Raw genomic sequence first — 21,033 nt, 5'->3', positions numbered from 1 at the left:
AATTACAAGAGTTCTTAAAGTCAGGCAGAGGAACAAAAAACAGTGCCGAGTGGACTAGACACTTCCCATTATTGAAAGACTGTCTGAACACAATTAGATGTGCGTAAAAAATTATTGCCAAAGATGTCTCTTAAGATGATTACTTCGTTTTGAACACTTGAGAACAATTTATTTCAGAGTGGTCTGGGAGCACTAGAACAGGACTGAAAGAAAGAAAAGTGCTTTTGCTGTCGACTTGTTATAACGCATATTACAACACAGAAGTCATATAGCATTAGTGGCCTGCAAGCACGTGCCCAACGCCGAACCTAATACATAATGATGGCATAAATTGTTTGCTGAAGAGATACCTGCACTGGGCAAAGCATATTCAGGAAAATACCTTCCTTTGGCGATATTTCCACATTGTGGTGACCTTGAAGAAGGAAAAATGCGAGCTAAGAGGCAAGCACATTCATCGGTCATCAAATTTGATCCCATATGTCAGGCTCATCTACTATTTATACATGTCTCACCGTACATTCCACCTTCATCGCTAATACATGGGTACATTTGAGAATGTGCAGCACCATTTGCAATGGTGAACAATTTGATCAGACACGCACATTCCTTTTGCTACAGAATTGGTGACGACAATCAAGAAATTTTGGGGACTGTAGGCCTATCTTGCGCCAAGTGACAGCATGATAATAGTGAGAATCACCATTCTGGGCATGCACCTCAGCCTTGCGGAAGTTGCGTGTCTGAAGGCTGCACAAGGAAAGCAACAAGCTTGCCTCCCTGGAGCTGCGTCCAACATCCACAGCTGCAATAAAGAAAGAACAGATATCAAGTGGGTTACACAACAAAAATGAACACTAATTGTGCGCCTTGGTTTCTTTTTTAATTACAAAATACAATTCTATTATAGTCCATGTGAATGCTTTAATGCACCATAATGCAGAGCCTTAAATCTAGACAAATGACTGCATTGAATGTGTCATGCTCACACATATTGAAACAAGCCCACATGCACACAATTGGCTATAAATATTGTGGGCCCCTTTACTTGATATAATGGGTGATCGTTTTCAGTTTTACAGAATTTTCTAAGATATCGCCTGTGGCAGATAGCTTAACTCTTGTCGTTAAGCAGGATTAGTCGGAGTGGCGGACATTACTGATACGCTAAATCGAAATACATATCCAACTAATTAGCAAAAGTGACTAATTAATGTATTAACTAATTACTTTACAGGACATATTGCAATTAACAAACTGTGGCCTGTGAATTTGCAAGATGCATCCACTTGAAATGAATTTCTAGGATTACAACAGTTTCGAGATATTATTTTCCAAAGATGGAGACGAAATACAGGGTGTTCCAGTTAAATTTGTGCTTCAATGCATAAAAGTGTGTTCTGCTAAAAAAAGGTGGACCAACAGCGAATTTTTACGGCTGTTTGATTGCGCATATGGCTAAACTGGCATCATTCAGGAAATTCATTGCAAGCGGATATGCCTGACAAACTTACGGCTACAATTAGTAAATTGCAGTATGTGCCATAACATAATTAGGAAGTTAACAATCAATTTTTGTTAATTTGTTGATATCTTTCAATATTTCGTCCAAGTAAAGGCTGCCTATCTGAACAATTCAGCTCAAGGACTAGCATTATGGTAGCTTCAGCAGGCGATTTTTAAAAATTGCATAAAACTTAAAAATTACCATCCCATACACAGTTTTTTTAGAAGTGAGCAAATATTCATCACTTACTAGCAAAGTGTATATGTTTCATTAAACTTAGATGGTAAACTCATACAATTCAGTGGCAGTGTTACATATTGTCATTAAAATTTGTAATCGCCTTTAAAATAAAAATGGCCAAAAGTGCACATACAATGTGTGCACTGATGCTGGAGCTTACTACAAGCTCGATGCATCTGTAACAGAAGTTGCCATCCATTTAAAAAACATGGCAACTATTGCCATTTCATGCCCAAGGAAACCTTGGTCATTTATGCGATACTGAAAATCAGCAAAGATATCCTGCAAGGAATCCATTAAAATGCAGATGAGCAGCGTCCTAAAGCACCAGTGACTCAAACGGTGAAAGAACTCTGCACTTGCTCTGCCAAGGTAACCATTAGCCACGATGGAACACTGCACTGCGAAGGAATACTTTCCATATAGACGTAATGAATCAAGAAATTAGACACACATGAAGCGCAGATTAACAACTGTTTAATGACAGTGACAGAAAAAAGGTATGTATAGCGAGAGTAAGAAAGATGCATGGTCACATGGCTCTTTTCTATCTATGCATCAAGTTGTATGCGTGTCAACTTGTTTTTTCAGAAGTTCACTTTCTTCATCATTTAGTGTTATGGATGGTGCACTAACACATGTTCCGTTTCTTTGCAATCTAATATGGAATGCTTCAATGATCTGTCAGTGCATTTGTTCCTTGTGCGTGGCAATCACCAAAGTTTTCTCAAGCTCTGTCTGGCAAGCACACCTCAAGCAGTGTGCAGTGAGGTTTCCACATACTGGTGAGCTTTTGCAGGCATAGTTGTGTTCTTGTAGCCATTCGATAAAAGGTCGATCGGTCTGGCCAAAGTATGCATACCCGAAAGACAGAGGGATGTTGTGAACCAAACTTATTGTGCAGTCCACATACTTGCATCTGTGTTTAATGCCACAGGTTGACCTTCCTAGATCTTTTTTTGTAGTTTTGTTTACTTTACGCACATTCCCTTGAGCTCGATTAGTGCCGACAGCTCCAACTTTACTTGGTTCTTATTGGCAATCTTCTTTATCTCGTACGAGATGCCATGAACCTACGACACCACAATATCTGTTCACTTCACAATTCTGCTTTGTTTTCTTTGCGGGCTTGAGGCATTTTTCTGCCACTGCTGTCAACATCTGGTCAGGGTATATGCAGTCCATGTGGCACCTTATCTGCATACATAAACTTTCACCCACGTTGTGTGGACAATATTTCATGATTGCCTCTCCAAATCAAGCAGTTGCTATGTCCCGTTTGAGTGGTTTCAAATCGGCAGAGTTAAAATCGAGCGTCCTTTTCTGACTTCTGGTGGAATGTTTCCAACAAGTGTGTCCAGGAATAAATGCAACGTTGACATCCACAAACTGCAAGCACTGGCCATGTGGTACTTCGTGGGTGAATCTAAACCTCTGTGAGCTTGTTTAAATATCAGTAGCACACTGCTAGTCTGTTCTTCACTTGAAACTCGTTCTTTAAAACATACGAGGTAGTCATCGACGTACATACCTGTAGCATTTGCTTACTCCAACTTGCTGAAGTGTTTCTTGGAGGGCTCAGTTACTTTTTATTAAATAAAAGTCACATAGCATTGGTGCTATGTTGGACTCAATGCATATTCCCTTCTTTTGTGCTTACATATTTTCTTCCTTGATGATGAACATAGTGTCCAAGTACAGTCGCACAAGACTTATGAAGTTAGCAGAGCTGGTGCCAGACTGATTTGGATAACTTCTGTTTCCATAAGTGTCTATGCCACTCTTCTACTGCTCCTACAACACCTTCCTTAGGGACATTGTAAAACATAGCCTCGACATCAACTGAAAAACCAGCTGTTGGTTTCTTCTTGTCCTTCAAGAGTACCAGAGTAGGAAGGGCCCTCTAGCTCAAGACTCCTGAGAAGCCATTACAGGAATAAAGGCAACTCTCTTTGCCACATGCCCTAAGCTTTGACTATTACTCGGAAAGCGGTGGCTTCCTTATGCATCTTAACAGTAAAGAATGGAATAGTTTGCTATTGTGCTTCACTTGCCATGTCAGCTTCATTAGCCCCACCTCTTCACATAATTTTGATGCCTGGCTGCAGGAGCGATGCAAGAGACCCTCGCTCACATCATTGCATTTCTCAAGATTCTTCAGTAAGGCTTGCGTCTCTTTTTGCCCGTAGGCATCTTCTTCCATGACAACAAATTCCTCTGTCTAGTCGCCTAATAGAAGCTTGCAATCCCTCTCCTTCAGCCACTGTACTGTATGTTTCAAAGTATTGGTGTTCCATCGCGAAGAAACAGAGAATGCCAAGACGTGCTCTGTTTCTTTACAAACAGAGCACACCATTTAGCACATTAAAACATGGCACTCAAAGTTCCAAAACATCACTTTAGTTTCTCTGAGTGCATTACATATAACGATTTCAGTCTATCTTAGTGCACACCACGCGACTGTTTACGTTGTACTTACAGACAATTTAGTTCTATCATTCCTTCTGCCTCTTTTGATACCTATATTAAGCTCTGCATAGAAAGAGCAAATCTCAAATAAAGCCATGTCATTACACCAATATTACCTGCAAGTTGCATTGTTGTTCTACAATAAAAAAAATTACCCAATTCATGTTTGAGCTATGCCCACAGAGGGATGTGTAGGATATGCTTTTAAAGTGACTGTCAGGCAATCTGCTAAATAGGAAAACGTCTTCCCAAGAAAGACATGTTTCCCTGTGCCTAAAATGACCAGAAGAGCACGATATAAGAGTGCTGAGGCACAGTTAATGAACACATCTACCATATAAACTCGTGTAAGGGCCGCAATTTTTCTTTACAATTTTGACAAGGTGCGGCCCTCACAAGGGACCAAACCTTTCAGTCAAATTTTTTTCCTACTATAAGTATGAAATCTGCCGTAATCATTCATGCCTGCCAGATGTCAACGTGCTGCTCTCCCCATCCAGTAGCATCATGTGGAAATAAAGCATGCAAAAATTAGCTGATGCACATGTACAGTCGACCAAAAAAGTTTACGGACCAAGAGATCTGACAAAAAGCTGAATATATCCTCAGTCTCAAAACACAGCCTGTTATTCCCATTTCCAGCCTTTTGTGGCATATGCGAACAACATTGTGACGCCAAATTTTACTGTCTGCTTTTAAAGGCTGCTCGTATATTTTGAATTTTCTGAGATGCCGTGGTCCGTAAACTTTTTTGGTCGACTGTACAGCCTCCGGGCACCGAACACAACTGCTTCTCTGTTGGAAATGTTTTTTTTTTTTCTTCTTCTTCTTCAAAATTTTGGGCTACAAAGTTGGTAGGGGCCCTTACATGGTCTATACGATATACATAGTCAATGACAACTTAAGGGGGTATGGTAGGGTGCATGAGCCATCTTGATTTTAGCGTTATATCTCAACAACTGTTCTATAAATTAACGTGAAATTCTGCACGCTCAATAAGAATAGTGTTGGCCTTAATTGGAGTAATTTTTTACTGCAGCCATTTTTTATTTTTTGTGTAGTTGAGAACCAAACCTTAAGCTATGATGGAAAATAAAATGTACCTTTTCTCAGAAACAAAAAACAGCATGACCGTGAAATTTCGCGCAATAATTCTGTATAATAGTGGGTTTAACTGGAACCTTTAAAAAATGCTTTGCTACATTTATGTCACAAGAAAAAAAATATTTCCCTCACACGTCTCGTACCGTGGAGGGTCTTTCTAATATTTTTTTTAATTTTTTTAGTTATAACTGAGCCATTTTTTCACACATTTAGGTTCAGATTACTTGCAAGGGATGTGAGTATAATTTGGGAAAATTTCAGCGCAATGGGCTGTATAGTTTTCCAGAAAAGGTACATCAACTTCCGAAAATTTTGAAAAAAGTGATTTTGAGAAAAACGCATTTTTATGTTTGCACCTTCACTACAACCGTTCAAAATGCACCAGCAGAGTAGAGAAACTTTCTGGCTTTTCTGGTGTCTTCCCCAAAGCCTTTCTTTATGTTTACGCAAACGTAAACATGAAGTAAACATCATTATGTAAACACTGAAAAAATGACGGAAAACAACATGTAAACAAACCCTCGCATCTGCCACGTTTAAATACCAGGCGGCGCGCTTTTTGGCGCCATCTTTAAATGGCTTAGAGCGCTCCTACGCGCTCGCCGCTGCACTGTTTTGCTCCCCACAGTGTGTATTATTTTTTATTGATGAAATCAAAAAATCTGTTTTTTGGTCGATTTGCCCTACTATACCCCCTTAAGAATGCAATGGCAACTACATCGCTGTGCAACTCGAACAGAACTGGCATTGATGTGCCGGCCAATTAGATTCACTCATTTCCGTGACATTGTGGAGAGGCAAACTTCTTTCAATAGCAGTTCCTCTCAGGAACCAAGTTTCAAAACGCAAAGGCATAGAGAGCAGGTGTACTGGATGGATGAAAATAACTTTATTTTAAATCCGGCAAAGTTAGACGACCTGGGCTCAGGTCTCCCATGAGGGGACTTTGAGGCCTTGCCTCGTCGCCGCCTCTCGGGCCTGCTGGACAGCCCACTCTTGCGTCTTGAGGTTGGAGCTGCGCAGAGCAGCGACCCACTTCAATGCAAGAGCCTCCGAAGCTACTGATGAATGTGGTGTTTTGTGGCGCAAGGGCCAAGTGTGGCCAAAGAGCGCCAGGCCGGTGCTAATGTGTTCGCAATGGAGCTATGATTAACGAAAGGCAGATGTTACGATGGCTGTATAGGGGCCTAAAAACAGTTGCTCTAAAGTGCATAAAACTTATAGAAGATAAAATTATGCCGATGGTTAATGGGCTGTAGAATGAACACGATACACACACTGTAAGATAATGATCAGATAGAGACATGTCTCACAGATAAAGCTTTTGCAATAAGCACTACTGCCTTATCAGAGCCCTTGGGATGCAAGGGCCTGGAGGCATGTGCTTTACAAGACAACCATCACAGCGGCATCCTCTAAAAAGAGGATGTGCTATGAATTTATGTGGCTAAAAACTTGAAAGTCTACATCGTTCAAAAAAGCTATGACTGCTGTGGTGTCGAAGAACGCTTCTTCACCAAGAAACATTGTTGGATGGAGAGGGGTGTGCTGGCGATATACAAGAGGAAAATGTTTCTTTCTCTCAGCTTCGGATGCCCGACACTCCAGGAGTACGTGGAGAACGGTCAGCCTGTCACCACATTTACCACAGACTGGAGGCTCATTTCCAGTCAGTAAAAAATTGTGGGTGCTATAGGTGTGTCCTATCCTGAGTCGACAGAAAAGGACATCAGTTCGTCGTGTTCTCGTTTTCGGGGGCCAGAAACCTAACTTTGGCTTAATCAAGTGAAGCTTATTGTTAGTTTCCATGTCCCATAAGCGTTTCCAGTAACTTCGCAGATTCTTCCGTAAGAGAGGCTTCAGATCTGTGACAGGGACAGCAGCCGTAGGAATAATTGCGTGTGAGGTGAGTGATGTAGCCATTTCGTCAGCTAGTACATTCCCCGCAATGCCTCTATGGCCAGGTACCCAGCATATAATGACATGATGGTTGGACATATACGCTCTACACAGAATGGTATAGAGCTCAGCAAGTACCGGGTTTCTGTGCTTACAGAGTGACTTCAATGCTTTTACGACGCTTAAGGAGTCTGTGAACATAATTGTTTTTTGAAGATTTGATTTTCTTATATGTTTCACAGCCAACAATAGTGCGTGGGCCTCAGCCGTAAATATACTTGTTTCAGGGTGCAGTACACCGGATTCTGAGAAAGATGGACCAATGGCTGCATAGGACACCCCGGCATGCGACTTAGAAGCATCAGTGTAAAACTCTGTGCATGAGTACTTGTACTGTAGTTCCAAGAAATGCATTTTAATATGTGTCTCTGGTGCATGCTTAGTGATTTCTACAAAGGATGTGTCACACTCTATCAGCTGCCACTGCCATGGTGGCAACAGTTTCGCTGGATACATAAGACAGTGTTCAAGCACCGAAACACCCATTTCCTCACTAAGGTTCCTTACACGCAAGGAGAATGGTCTTCTCGCTGCAGGTCGGTTATTGAAGAGCATGGCATCGGTCATATCGTTTACGCATGAATAAGAGGGGTGTTCAGGGTTTGAATTTACTTTGAGGAAATATGTAAAACTGCCATATGATCTCTGAAGATGGAGTGACCATACATTTGCTTCTGCATAAAGGCTTTGTACGGGGCTTGTCCTGAAGGCTCCGGTCGCGAGGCGGATTCCTAAATGATGGACAGGATCCAGCATCTTTAAAGCACTTGGTGTAGCGGACTGATATACTATAGCTCCGTAGTCAAGACGTGAGCCAACAAGACACCTGTACAAGTTCAAAAGACATTTCCTGTCACTGCCCCATGTTGTACTTGATAGAAGTTTCAATAAGTTCATCGTCTTTAGGCACTTAGCCTTCAAGTATTTAATATGCGGGATGAATGTCAATTTCGAGTCCAATATAATGCCGAGAAATTTTTGCTCGGCGCGTACCGGTAATCTGCTACCAGACAGCTCAATAGAAGGACATGATACTATTCCTCTCTTATTTGTGAAAAGAACGCATGTACTTTTCTGTGGGCTCAACCTAAAACCGTTCTCTTCAGCCCATTTTGCCACTTTATTTAAGGCATGTTGGACATGTCGTTCGCCGATAGTTAAATTGCATGATTTAAAACCAAGCTGCACATCATCTACATATACAGAGTATGACATGGTTCGTGGGATAACCACACCACCTTGTGGAACCCCAGTTTCCTGGGTGAAAGACCTTGACAAGGCATGGCCCACCCTAACACGAAATGTGCGGTTAGAGAGGTAACTTTCAATGATACTTAGCATATTCCCGCGGATACCCATAGCGGAAAGGTCTCTAATAATGCCAAAGCGCCATGTGGTGTCGTATGCTTTCTCCAAATCAAGAAATACGGAGAGAAAAAACTGTTTATGTATGAAGGCATCCCTTATATTTGACTCAATGCGGACTAGGTGATCTACGGTCGATCTGCCTTCTCTGAAACCACACTGGTGAGGATCTAGTAGTCCACTGCTCTCAAGGATATAGATTAGGCGCCGGTTGATCATCTTTTCAAAGAGCTTGCAGAGACAGCTTGTTAAAGCGATAGGTCTGTAACTACAAGGTACGGACGGGTCCTTACTTTGTTTGAGTATGGGTATTATTATAGCTTCTTTCCAAGAAGGTGGAATATATCCAGCGGCCCACATGTCATTAAAAAGTGAGAGAAGTGCTTTCTGTGTTTCAGGGTGCAGATGCTTGACCATTTCATACATGATACGGTCACCACCTGGTGCTGAGCTGTTACAACAAGCAAGAGAATTTTTGAACTCAGCTAGACTAAACGGGCGGTTATAATCTTCATAATGGCCACATTTCCGATCAAGGGGCTGTCGTTCTGCACGTTCTTTGAACTTGAGGAATGATTGCGTGTAATGAGATGCACTGGAGATATAGGCAAAGTGTTCACCCAGGCAGTCTGCCTGGTCTTCCAGGCCATCTCCTTGGGTGCTTAATAAGGGCAGGGGGTTCGTCTCCCGGCCTTTTAGTTTATTTACCCTATTCCACACCTTTGCCTCGTCTTTGTAAGAATTTATCCCAGATAAGTACCGCTCCCAGCTCTCTCTCTTTGCACGTCTACGTGTTCTCCTGCCTTGTGATTTGACCTGTTTAAAATTAATAAGATTTTCAGCTGTTGGAGAATTGCGAAGCAATCCCCAAGCTTTGTTTTGATTTTTGCGTGCTTCTCGGCATTCGTCATTCCACCAAGGGATTCGACGGTTCTTCGCCAGTCCGTTAAATTGTTTAATGCACTTTGTTGCAGCGTCAATAATAAAACCAGTTAGGTATGCCACAGCATCGTCTATATTAAAATCAGAAATGTCGTCCTCGCCTAAATATGTGAGTTCTCGAAACAGTTCCCAGTTTGCTGATTCGACGTTCCATCTAGGGAAATGGGGCGAGCATGTATCTGGTTTTGTTAGATTTAATGTAATTCGGAAATGGTCACTCCCATAGGGGTTCTTGAGAACAGACCACTCCAGGTACGGAAATAATGAGCTGGAAGCTATGCTTAAGTCAATGGATGAGTACGTTTGATGTGTAACATTGTAGGAAGTTGGTTCTTTTTTATTCAATAAACATGCACCTGAAGAAAATAGAAAGTTTTCTATCAGGCGCCCACGTGCATCAGAACGCGTGTCGCCCCACAGGGGGCTATGTGCATTTAAATCGCCAACAACTATATATGGCGGAGGGAGTTCATCGATGAAGCTTTCAAAGTCTGTTTTAGTAAGGTGACAAGAAGGGGAGACGTACACCGAACTAACCGTTATTAGCTTACCAAATAGCACAGCTCGTACTGCAACTGCCTCGAGGGGGGTTCGGAGACTTAATTGCTGACATGCAACACCCTGATCGACTATTATGGCTACACCCCCCGAGGAGGAGAGTGCATCATCACGGTCTTTGCGAAAAGTGGCATATTTCCTTAGGAAGTTGGTTTGTGTTAATTTTAGGTGTGTCTCTTGAACACACAGCAACTTGGGATTGTGTTTGTGTAGGAGTTCTCTAATGTCGTCGAGGTTATGGAGAAGTCCTCGAACATTCCATTGTAGTATTTGTGTATCCATTATGCTATATGTGTAGGATGCTGTGTGTTTAAGAGACTGAGTTCAGTTCACGAGCGCTTTGCAGGCGCCGTGACGGGAGTTTTGTCTTTTTTTGAGCGGTCGAGTGATGCTCGCCGCTCCTTCGGCGCTGGTGGCGCCGTCTGACTGGTCGTTGTGTCCATCGCCTCTTGCGAGGCGCTGGACACGCGCTCTTCCGAGCGCTTTGTTTGGCGAGAAGGCCTCGGCACATTGGACGAGGCCTTTGGGGGCACCTGCCCGGAGGTGGATGGCCCCTTCTGCTGGGGTGACGGAGCAGCGCTAGCTGCAACCGCCGTGGGGGCAGGTGGCGTAACTGCCGACTCACTGCTTGTAGGTCGGACAGCTGCTGGGAGCCGTTGTGGCGCTGCCCCCTGACGCGCCACATCGGCAAAGCTGTTTGGCAGGTTGGACACCCGCCTGCGCGCTTCTTTGAATGAGAGGTTCTCCTTTACTTTAATTGTTACGATTTCTTCCTCCTTTTCCAAGATGGACAAGACCGCGAGTATGCCGCGTGGTCCCCATCGCAGTTTACACAGCGTAGAGGTTTATCGCAGGATTCAGTGGGGTGTTCGTGTGAACTGCCATTGTAGCTGATGTAACCCGAGACTCCCACAACATATGTGAGAACGTCGCTCTAGTTTCCCGATATAATTTGCAAAGAGCACTCAGGTACTGCACGGGAAAAATGTGCCGCAATCGCATCGAACTGGGGAAGATTTGTGTCTGCAGTTGTCACCAGAGTTGTCGCCAGGCAGAGGACCGGTGAGTCCTCTGCCTGGCGAGGTTTCAGTTTGGGGCGAGGTGGGGGCAGTAACCATCTGCCTAGCTGGTAGTGCTTGGCGATGTCATTGTACCTGACCAAGCGTTCTCGTGTGTTTTGAACCAGGAGTTCCGAACTCGAAAAGGCGGTCTCCGATTCTGCACGGCGGGTCAGTTCTCGCGCAGAGCAATGTGCTACCTCGTTAAAGTTAGGGGGGCCCTCATCGGTGGGGGTGGTGACATGCCCTGGAAACCACATGATTGCGGTGCTATTGAAGTGCTGTCGACCAGCTTTCCTTAGAATCTGGAGAGCTACGGAGGAAATGCGCCCCTGCGCGTAGTTGCGAACTGCGAATTGTGAGTCGCTAAAAACTACCTCGCAGAGGGGATCGGTAAGTGCAAGCCTAATCGCTATCTCTTCCGCTGTTTCAAGGTATTTCGTTGCAACACTACACGAGTGCATAAGCCGGGAGTTAACGTCTACGACTACAGCCGTGAACCGGTGTTCTCGTGTGTATTCTGCGGCATCTACAAAGTGCATAGACCTCTTTCCACCCAAGGAGCGCAGCAGTGCCTTGGCACGGGCCTGGCGTCAGCCGTTTTGCAAGTAAAGCTCACACTGATAATGCTATAAGCCAGACGTAAGATACATTGTTAGTGAGTGATGAAGGTTGTGAATGAATGTACACATAAATGGAAGTGATGATGATTATGATGTACAGGGTTTCATGGCACAAAGGATAAATGGGAGTGAGTGCCAGCAGGTTTGAGTGGATGTGAGCATGAACAGGAGTGACTACCAGTTAATGTGAATACAAACGAAATTTAGTGGCAGTTATTTTGATTGAACATGAGTAGAAAATGAGTATCAGTGAGTGAGTATGAGCGAGCACCCACTCATATTGTCGACCTATGGATAATACATAGTGATTCATAATGCAGAAGCAACTCACCAATAGCGACATCTCATTTAAAGCAATCTGTAAGGTTGTCTCTGACTAGAACATGTTTTTGAAAACCCTTTGACTGAACAGAGCGTAAGGTGACACCACAGGTGCCTATCAAAATCAGAAATTTTTGCACTTCATGGCTTGGTCTTATGCCATAATTTTGCATTCTTACATCTCATCAAGCTTCTTACACACGGTGTGCGATTGAGAATTGTGTTGAGAAGGCATTTACATGGGCACAAGGCAAAAGCCAGCTCTGACAACAATGTATCATGACTTGACTTACTGCAGAAAATACAGGATGAGTTTTTGTGCGAAGTCACATCATGAAACCATGCACACTTGAACAGCTTTCAATCCTGCTTCCTCATTGTGTCAGTTGAGCCATATGAGGTTAAGTCTCGTGTTCAATGAACAAAGCATATTATAAAAATTGCGAAGTTGTCTTGGTACACCCAAGAAAAAAAAAAAGCTTTCAGTTGTTTTGGATGTAGGAAAACAGAATATACCAGAAATCAAGAAAACTACTGTGCATATATGGTACAGTCAAATAGCAACTTAACGTTCCTGCATCCAGTGTGTCTCGGCACTCCGACATTGGCACATGAGGCAATATATCTTGTACTTCCCATTGAAAACTTGCTCCGAATGAATTTTGCATGCAGCAACAACTTACCTTTTGCAAGAGCCTCGAAAGCATCATTTGAATTTCCAGAAGCATACAGGTGGGTTGCTTTTGCTAGCCACCCAACCTGAAGGTTGGGGCGTTTTTCGATAAGTTCCTCGATTTTGTCAATTTCTGCTGAAGGTTTCGGCTCTTCCCAACCTGCAGTTATAATAAAAAATATCAGACAAGTTGCTGCCACTGCTCCAGAAGTGGTACCTTATTCCAACCACAGTCACAACAACGGCCCACTTTCCCAAATGTTGTTCCTGATAATGGCATCTTGACAAATATTCCAACTCCCAAATATGCAATAACATAATGAGAATAATTTGATAATTCAGTTTCAGAAAGGTAGAAAAGTTTGTTAGCTTCTAATCACATAACTCAAGCACGTCTAGAGCATAGGTACAGAAGACATGCAAGCACATTTCAAAATACAGCTAATATACTGCAGCAATGATCCTCTATCTTATCACTTGCAGGGTAAGCTAGGCGGAACTCTTCCAGAGCCACGGTGAAGCAACAGATTTTGAGTCTGTGCTCTTACTTATATGACTTGACCATACAGGGCATTTTTACCTTTGTATTGCTATGAAAACACCAACCAAAAGCAGTATTAAAAACCTAGAGGTCATGGTCATCAAATAGGAGGTGTGATGACTACTCAACGGTGTTACTACAGTCCCAGCCCACTAATAACAACCCTAATTATAATGAATGCTCAGTTATTCCAAACGAATATAGCATGACAGTCCCAATTTTTATGCAGTCTATGGCAGTGTCTTAAATAAAATGAACATGCCACTCCTCTGAGCTCATTTAGAGTAAACATGGTAGTGTAGCTGTGGAAATGATAAAGGCTGCTTGAACAAGATTGCTGTGCACGGCATAAAAACTGTTTTTGCATGGCTGGATTCATGTGTGGATCACAAGAGCCTGGAACTGTGATGCTCAGAACCAATGATAACTGACATGTGGAATAATGGCAGTGTATTGTTGAAGCGCAGTTGAGTTAGGGTGGCTAGAATGGGGAGGTGTGAAGAGCAGCCACTAGAGCTTGGCCCCAAAACGCACCGATGCCATGCAGTGGCACTGTTGGCACTGCAGCCTTGGGAACAGCTATTGCAGCGTTCGTGCCATAGAAAACTCACACCGCTTCCTTAGGCAGCCCCATCTTATTTTGAAAAAAATTATCTCGTGTCCCTTTCTGCTGGCTCAATCTTCTGTAACACTATGGGAGTTCAGCAGTTCATTAATGGTAACCCTAGCCATTGCCACGAAAAGCTGCTCCAGCGTTTTCACGGATGCCTTCAATGGACTCATGTAGTTTTCCGCACGTAAATTTTTCAGTGTAAACGTTTTTGCCTTCCCTTGGCATGTGAAATAATCAGCAAAGCTGTCAGGGTTCAATCTTTCCATGTTGCTTCTGATTTTCATGTTGCCTCTGCTTACACCTAATGAAGTATACATGTGAAAAGCCTGAGTGGGCAGCTCGAGTTGATATATATTTTAGAAACATCAATTTGTTAAAGGCACCCTGAAGCACTTGGACTTTATACAGAAGATCACAGTGAGGGGGATGCCGACGTGAAAATTCACCTGGAGTGTCGATGCAATGTTTATCGCAATAGAATGCCAATGAACACTGCTCATTCATTTGACAGTATATTCCAGATTCTAATGCACCCCCAAATCAAATGTGTTCACATCTTCCATGTGTACAAAAGTGGAACACTAATGTATGAATGAAATTAAAGCTCCTAAACAGAGTAGAAATATCACGCACACCCGATTTGTCAGCAAGGAAAATGGGCAAGGCTCTAATATATGTTAAACACTGGTGGCCGTTTTTCTAGAGCCAGATTCGCCGCAATGCATCCGTGTTATGTGGTACAGCATACAAATGCCGTGAAGGAGGTTTGGTATCTTGTCTGATTGCATGGTGCAGGCAAGTTTTCGGCGCAATTTTCTTGAAAAAGACGCATGTTAGAATCGGGTAAATACCGTAAGTAGACATTGTGAGCTATGGTTATTGCATGAAAATCTTCTCAGAGCAGGCCGGAATTAGGTGTTTTCCATTGGAAGTAATGTGTGTTCAATCATTCACTGTCCCCTAAGCTCTGCCAAGACAGACGCTGCCACTAAGGGAATCGCTATTGGGTCACCATACGAGTCTAGCACATGCATCAAGTTCAAATTGTTCGGTGGAGGCCAATTTTAGTATAGAAATAATGAAGTTTAAGTTTAAGTTTAATGATGAAGTTTAGGTTTTTCCTGCAGGGCCTCCTGCAGTAATTGAGGACGACGCAACGAGCTATGGAAAGAAGAATGATAGGTGTAACGTTAAGGGATAAGAAAAGAGCAGATTGGGTGAGGGAACAAACGCGAGTTAATGACATCTTAGTTGAAATCAAGAAAAATAAATGGGCATGGGCAGGACATGTAATGAGGAGGGAAGATAACCGATGTTCATTAAGGGTTACGGACTGGATTCCAAGGGAAGGGAAGCGTAGCAGGGGACAGCAGAAGGTTAGGTGGGCGGATGAGATTAAGAAATTTGCAGGGACGGCATGGCCACAATTAGTACATGACCGGGGTTGTTGGAGAAATATGGGAGAGGCCTTTGCCCTGCAGTGGGCGTAACCAGGCTGATGATGATGATGATGAATGAAATCTGGGACCATAGAAATGCACGGGCACCAGCTGGGGTCTAATTAACTGAATAATCGAATTAACTGGAGCCTAATTAACGGAAGTATCGGAAGTATACTGCATAGTAAACAGGCTAACGCACTGATTATTACGGTGTACCAATCTATACTGTATAAAAAAGAAAACCACAATTACTGCAGAAAGTTGGTTAACTTGAACCTTGAACATTGCAATGAGCCAGCTTTTCGTGCACCGCAGCATAACTGCAAAGTACGAGACTTGACCCACTTGCCCCCCTTTTTATCGATCCTTTTTATTCTGGTTAACTCTTTGATTTCCTTATTAATAACCTGTAAAAAAAATTCGCCAATGATTACGATACTCCCTGATGCAAATTTTGAGCGCAGCTGTTTAGGTGTCTTGAATTCACAACATCAGGGTACTTTCAGTGGCGGCACTGAGCCTCTGCTTGGACAGCTCGTTTAGCAGCAGCGGCATACGCAGAATTTTCGGCAGTTGCATCATTCATTGTTCAAAAAAGAAAAGTGTGAACACAGGAATGCGTGGTTCAGGTGAAGCGCATGCTCTAGCAGTGGTGGCACAGGCGAAGTAGCGCATGTGCAGGGCATCCGAAGCCTACACCAGCAGTGGACGCATTCACCGCATGCCTTTTCACCACTGTGGAGCACATCTTGTGCAGCACTCTGCTTTGCTCCTTGCACTCTCTTCACTCTCGCCATCTTTCATCCACTGCTGCACTCCGCGTTCGCACTTTCATCCTTCACTGTGCTGGTTAGGTCGCCAACACTCAATGCAGGAACAGGCGCCTACGAGCTGCGCTCTAAAATATGTGTGTGGTCCTTAATGTGCGCATTAAAGTACGGTGGCTGTGCTGAGAGCAGTCGATATGTGACGGCTGCCTAATTTTTCAATACATATACTGTCTAAAACAAATTTAGCGTGGAGGCGAGCTAAAAAAAGAAAAGGAAACTGGTAGCTTGTTTTCAAGTCACTGACTCAAGGAGCCTTACTGAGGTGCTCATTAAAAACCAAAGTTTTTCTTGCAGGGCCTCCTGCAAATCGAAAAATTCCAGCACCTTATCAAGCGTGGGCTCTTCCACATTGTTAGGTGTAGAACGACAGTTCGCGTACAATAAAAATAAATGATCGCTCCAAGAGAAAACTACATAACTGCTTTCCTAGGCAGTGTCAAAGGTAATCGGTGGCGGCACCCATATGGCACCCCATGCCCCAAGGGCCCTTAGAGGCAGTGGCGCAGAAGGCAATAGCGCCCAACAAGGGAAATGCTCCGTGCTTATCACACGCTTATAATGCTTATCATTCTAGCCACCCTAGTCAAGTGCTACTGCTGTCAAAGAGATGACTTCATCCATGCGGACAGTGAAACTAATATTGCAGAGTCATGCACAAATGAGGGCATAATTCGTGAGGAGCAAGGCTTTGTCAGCAATGAATTGGATGAAGGAAGTGAAAAGACTGTGGAACCAATACCACAACCTGTAGGTGCATCAACACAATCGAGTACATCCAATCCCTGAAAAAGCTTGTCTGCAGCAAAGCTTTCGATGATGAGCACTTGTCTGCTATAAATAATCTGGAATGCACGATAATTGGTTTGGCATTGAAGAAGCAAAGCAAGCTTACCAATTACTTTAGAAAAACAATACATTTGTTCGCCATTTCCTGGGGTCAATCTTGCTTTTTCACTTATTCTGAACGTTTGGCTATAACGACTGCATACTGCATGACTGTGATCTTTGTTATAAGAAAGCTCAACTATATCTGCATGACATCAAAAATGATGATGATAGGTACTCCTGGAAACAAGAAAATTATGATGAAAGCTTTCAGTAATGACACAGTAGCTTCTGTTTTACAAGAAGGATCATTCGTGTACACAACTGCCTATACACAGTGATAAATAAGCAAAAATAAATGATATCACTTACTGCTAAGAGTCATATCCACATACATGCCACTGATGACTTCCATGGGAACTGATGACTCCGGAAAACTCTCACCAAACCTTAAGGCCTCACTGATAACATCATCCTTGTGACCTGTCTAAGAACCAACGTAGAAAAAAGTATTTACAAGGTTTAACATTCTAAAGCAACTCAAAGGTTATGGAAGACACCATAGTGAGGGGTTCCGCATTAATTGTCCTCACTCCCTTGATTAAATGTACTCTTTTACTACATAACTGTCTCATGGTTTAATGTACTATAACTAATTCATTCAATTTACACTAAATAGGCAATGTTCTCCCTTGAGCTTTTCTAACCCAAGAGTTAGGTTCCGCATCAAAAGTCATGCTACTGAGAACAGGGTTCAGCCATCTTAGTTCGTGACTCTGGTACTTACCTTCAACAGAGCATCCACGTAGGATCGGCACAGTGCATCTCTGCGGGGACGTTCTGTTTCACTAGAGAAGGCCAGGTGTGCATAAGCCTTCACAAGCTGCAACATAATACAAGTTCCCTTTAACCTTTGTAAGATATGAAAAATTTTTTTCAAGATACATGTACCCTCACTACTACATTCACTTCAGCACTCATCTCATTTTCCTCTTCTAACAGCTAAAATAAGCATTCTTTTCCTGACAACTACATCCCACTTCTAAACAGTCCCTGTTTTTGTTTTAAGTTTCTTAAGAACTGCCCTTTATCATTCACTCAATCCCTTTCTCAACCTCGTCATATCAAGATCTTTCTCAGTAATATCTAGCCAGTTGTTCGTAGGCTGGCATAATTTTTCTCACCACCAAGATAGACCTCCGCCGCCTTTTTGCTCGTGTAGCTCTCATCATTCCTTGTTACATGGCCAAACTCTCTGTTAAAGGGAGGCCAAAGAAAAATATTCAGTTGAGCTAGATTGATAGATTACTTGTCTAGAAGTCTATCATCTTTTTCTCGTCTGTCGCTTTAACCTTGGTTTAAATGCCTGCAACTCAATGTTCCTTCTTTTTTATTTCTTTTGGCACAGTGATTCGAAACTCGGAGAGCTCACATTTACACTACTGTTCTCACCATAATGATTCAAGCTAGCATAGGGATGTGCTTTCCTTTTCTTATGCATACACTTGAATAGGACATTGAAATCATGTTTGTGAAAATGTGCTCAACTGCTCGTGGAGAGGTTACCAGTAAGAGATGCGTAAATGCAACTTACCAGCTCCTGATGGTTCTTAGGGTATGTGGCCAGCCTGTTACTGCTGAAGTCCACCAGAGATTGCCATAACTTCGTGGTCTCTGGTTTAGTGCCTATTATTTTAGTACACTCTTCCAATGTACTCAAGTACTGAAAATGATAGGAATGCACAAAAATAAACCCTTTGCTGCACGTTTGAGTAAACACCTCGAAGTTCAATTGCAAATGCTTAGTTACACAAAATATTTCATGACTTAAACTTGCTCAAAGGGCCTTAGCTTCTGAAAAGGTTTAAATATTAATATAAGCATGCACTGTCTGAAAACCAAGTGATAAATGCAGATCGCTATCATCATGGCCAATTATTACTTTCATACAAAAAAAATGGCGAAGTCCCACACATTTAAACAAACCGTGCCACCTGGACGGCGCCCATCTCCACATCAGCCACTGGAGGCGCAAATTGGGGCCCTTTTATATTACCATTTGTGAACGCTGCATTTGCTAATCATGCCAGAAGATGAACACGGGAAACTTTTGCGAATAGAACGAGAAAGAATTTTCACCGCAGAAAAATTGTGACAGAACGAGAAATACCACTGAGATCAACCGCTATGACAAGATTAATGTGACCCCAACAAGAGCACACTGTCAGGTTGTGGCACAAAGAGGATAATGACCGATTCGACGCGATACAGAAGGTGGGTGTAGTTGAAGTTCCCTGTTCAACTACTGTATTCAATGCGTGCAACTCCACTGTCATTTCACCTTTTCAAAAACTATTGCGAGAAAAATATCCCTTGACACCACAACCTAAATATTTTTCCCAGAGAGAAGTTAATGGCCACTGATGACAAAAAAAAAAAAAAACTTCAAGCTACAGAAACTAAAAATTAGTACGGCTGTACGTACCTTGGAAACATTTCCAGTGTTCTTGTAGTGACTTGTGAGTTTATCAGCTATTTCAACTTGCTTTGCAGCATCACTGCAGAAAAATTATTAGGAACAATTAGGGCACCTTCATAAAACAGACTACAACTTTGCCTTTAGTGGCACCTACTTTTGGGTGAGCTCGATCAGCTTTATGTACACGGAATGGCGATCATTTTCAAAATCTCCCAAGCTCTGGTGCTTCTCATACAGTGCGCAGAGACCCTGAAAGAATACAAGATCAATTGGCTGGAAGCTTACAAGAAGAATAAAATATGCTAAAAGCTATGTGCCAAGAGAGTCAGAAGCATATATACACAACAAAAAAGCACACATATTGAAGCATAAATACGAGGGTGAATCAGAAAGTCTTTGCCCCTAATTTTTTTCACCAAATTACAGCTGCAAATGCAACATATCCATTCCCAGCGGTGCACCTTTCTTAGACTGGCCTGGCCTTACCTGCTGGTAGCTCCGCGGCACGATGCTGCTGTCAGTTGTTGAAGATGGTGGTTGTGCTTCACATGTCTACAGCGTACGAGCAACGAAGCGCGATTCATTTTCTATGGAGCAAAGGCGACCGCCCATCAAAATCTATAGGGAAATGCAGCCGACATATGGGGAAAGGTGTCTCGGTTTGATAAGTTTGAAGGGGTGGTGGTGTGAGTTCGCAAAAAGCCATGAAGATGCATGACAATGAGTGTTCGGGGAAGCTGCATGCGTCGCTGACTGACAACAGGGGCATCTCAAATTTAGTGCTGCGATGGTACAAATGTCTGAACCGGTGTGGGGACTATGTGCAAAAATAGTGTAAGGTACGTTGAACAGTACGTATATTTGTAACTACCTGTACGTACCTTATTTCGGCTAATGAAAATAGGGGTAAAGACTTTCTGATTCACCCTCGTACATTTCAAAGCCAGAGATTGCGCTGGATGGATGTAGTCTTTCACTAAAATCATAACAAAGGCAGAAGCTTAGGAAATGCGCTTCGTTAAAGTAGACGGCACTATGAATGAACAAACCTTTTCCTACCTGAACTACAAAACAAGTACCATATTTACTTGTGTAAAGCCCACCCTTGTGTAAGGCCCACACCCCCACTTTGAAGTGCAAAAATTTTAAGCAAAAATGTTTCACTAAGCGTCATGTGCATACTCGCATGCTGGTTAGTTCCTGCAAGTCATTACAAGATGGCACTAGAATGCGTCCAAAAAAATCTATCAGCAATTGTAAATGTTTTCACAGTCGGCCACCAGTTCTCGCATTTACTACTTTTATAGCAGCCCGAGCACAGTTCAAGGCATCAGTGGGTAGCCATAAGCCTGCCTCATGTAAGATTCACACCAGCTAAATATTTTTTATAAATGTGCATGCCTTATGCAAGTAAGTACGGTACTAGTGCTGCTAATGTACACAGCAGGCTCTTGCTAAGGTGATTCCTATAATTAGGTGAATAT

The 21,033-nt window shown here is 42.8% G+C and overlaps 1 protein-coding gene across 2 annotated transcripts in view; it reads right to left on the bottom strand.

The window, feature by feature from the left end:
- Nucleotides 1-21,033, bottom strand: part of LOC135900319 (tetratricopeptide repeat protein 37) — a 77,509-nt gene that overhangs the window by 51,675 nt on the left and 4,801 nt on the right. For both annotated transcript variants that reach the window (XM_065429799.2, XM_065429801.2), the window contains exons 4-10: nt 19,704-19,798; nt 19,556-19,628; nt 18,665-18,793; nt 17,858-17,953; nt 17,443-17,557; nt 12,830-12,979; nt 704-805 (exon numbers count right to left, since the gene is read on the bottom strand). In XM_065429799.2, coding sequence (XP_065285871.1) covers nt 704-805; nt 12,830-12,979; nt 17,443-17,557; nt 17,858-17,953; nt 18,665-18,793; nt 19,556-19,628; nt 19,704-19,798 — 760 coding nt within the window. The remainder of the gene's footprint in view (nt 1-703; nt 806-12,829; nt 12,980-17,442; nt 17,558-17,857; nt 17,954-18,664; nt 18,794-19,555; nt 19,629-19,703; nt 19,799-21,033) is intronic.

Source organism: Dermacentor albipictus, chromosome 1 (assembly GCF_038994185.2).
Source record: "Dermacentor albipictus isolate Rhodes 1998 colony chromosome 1, USDA_Dalb.pri_finalv2, whole genome shotgun sequence".
Lineage (NCBI taxonomy): Eukaryota > Metazoa > Arthropoda > Arachnida > Ixodida > Ixodidae > Dermacentor > Dermacentor albipictus.
The sequence above is the reverse complement of the archived record's forward strand: the minus strand, read 5'-3'. Positions and strand labels throughout refer to the sequence as shown.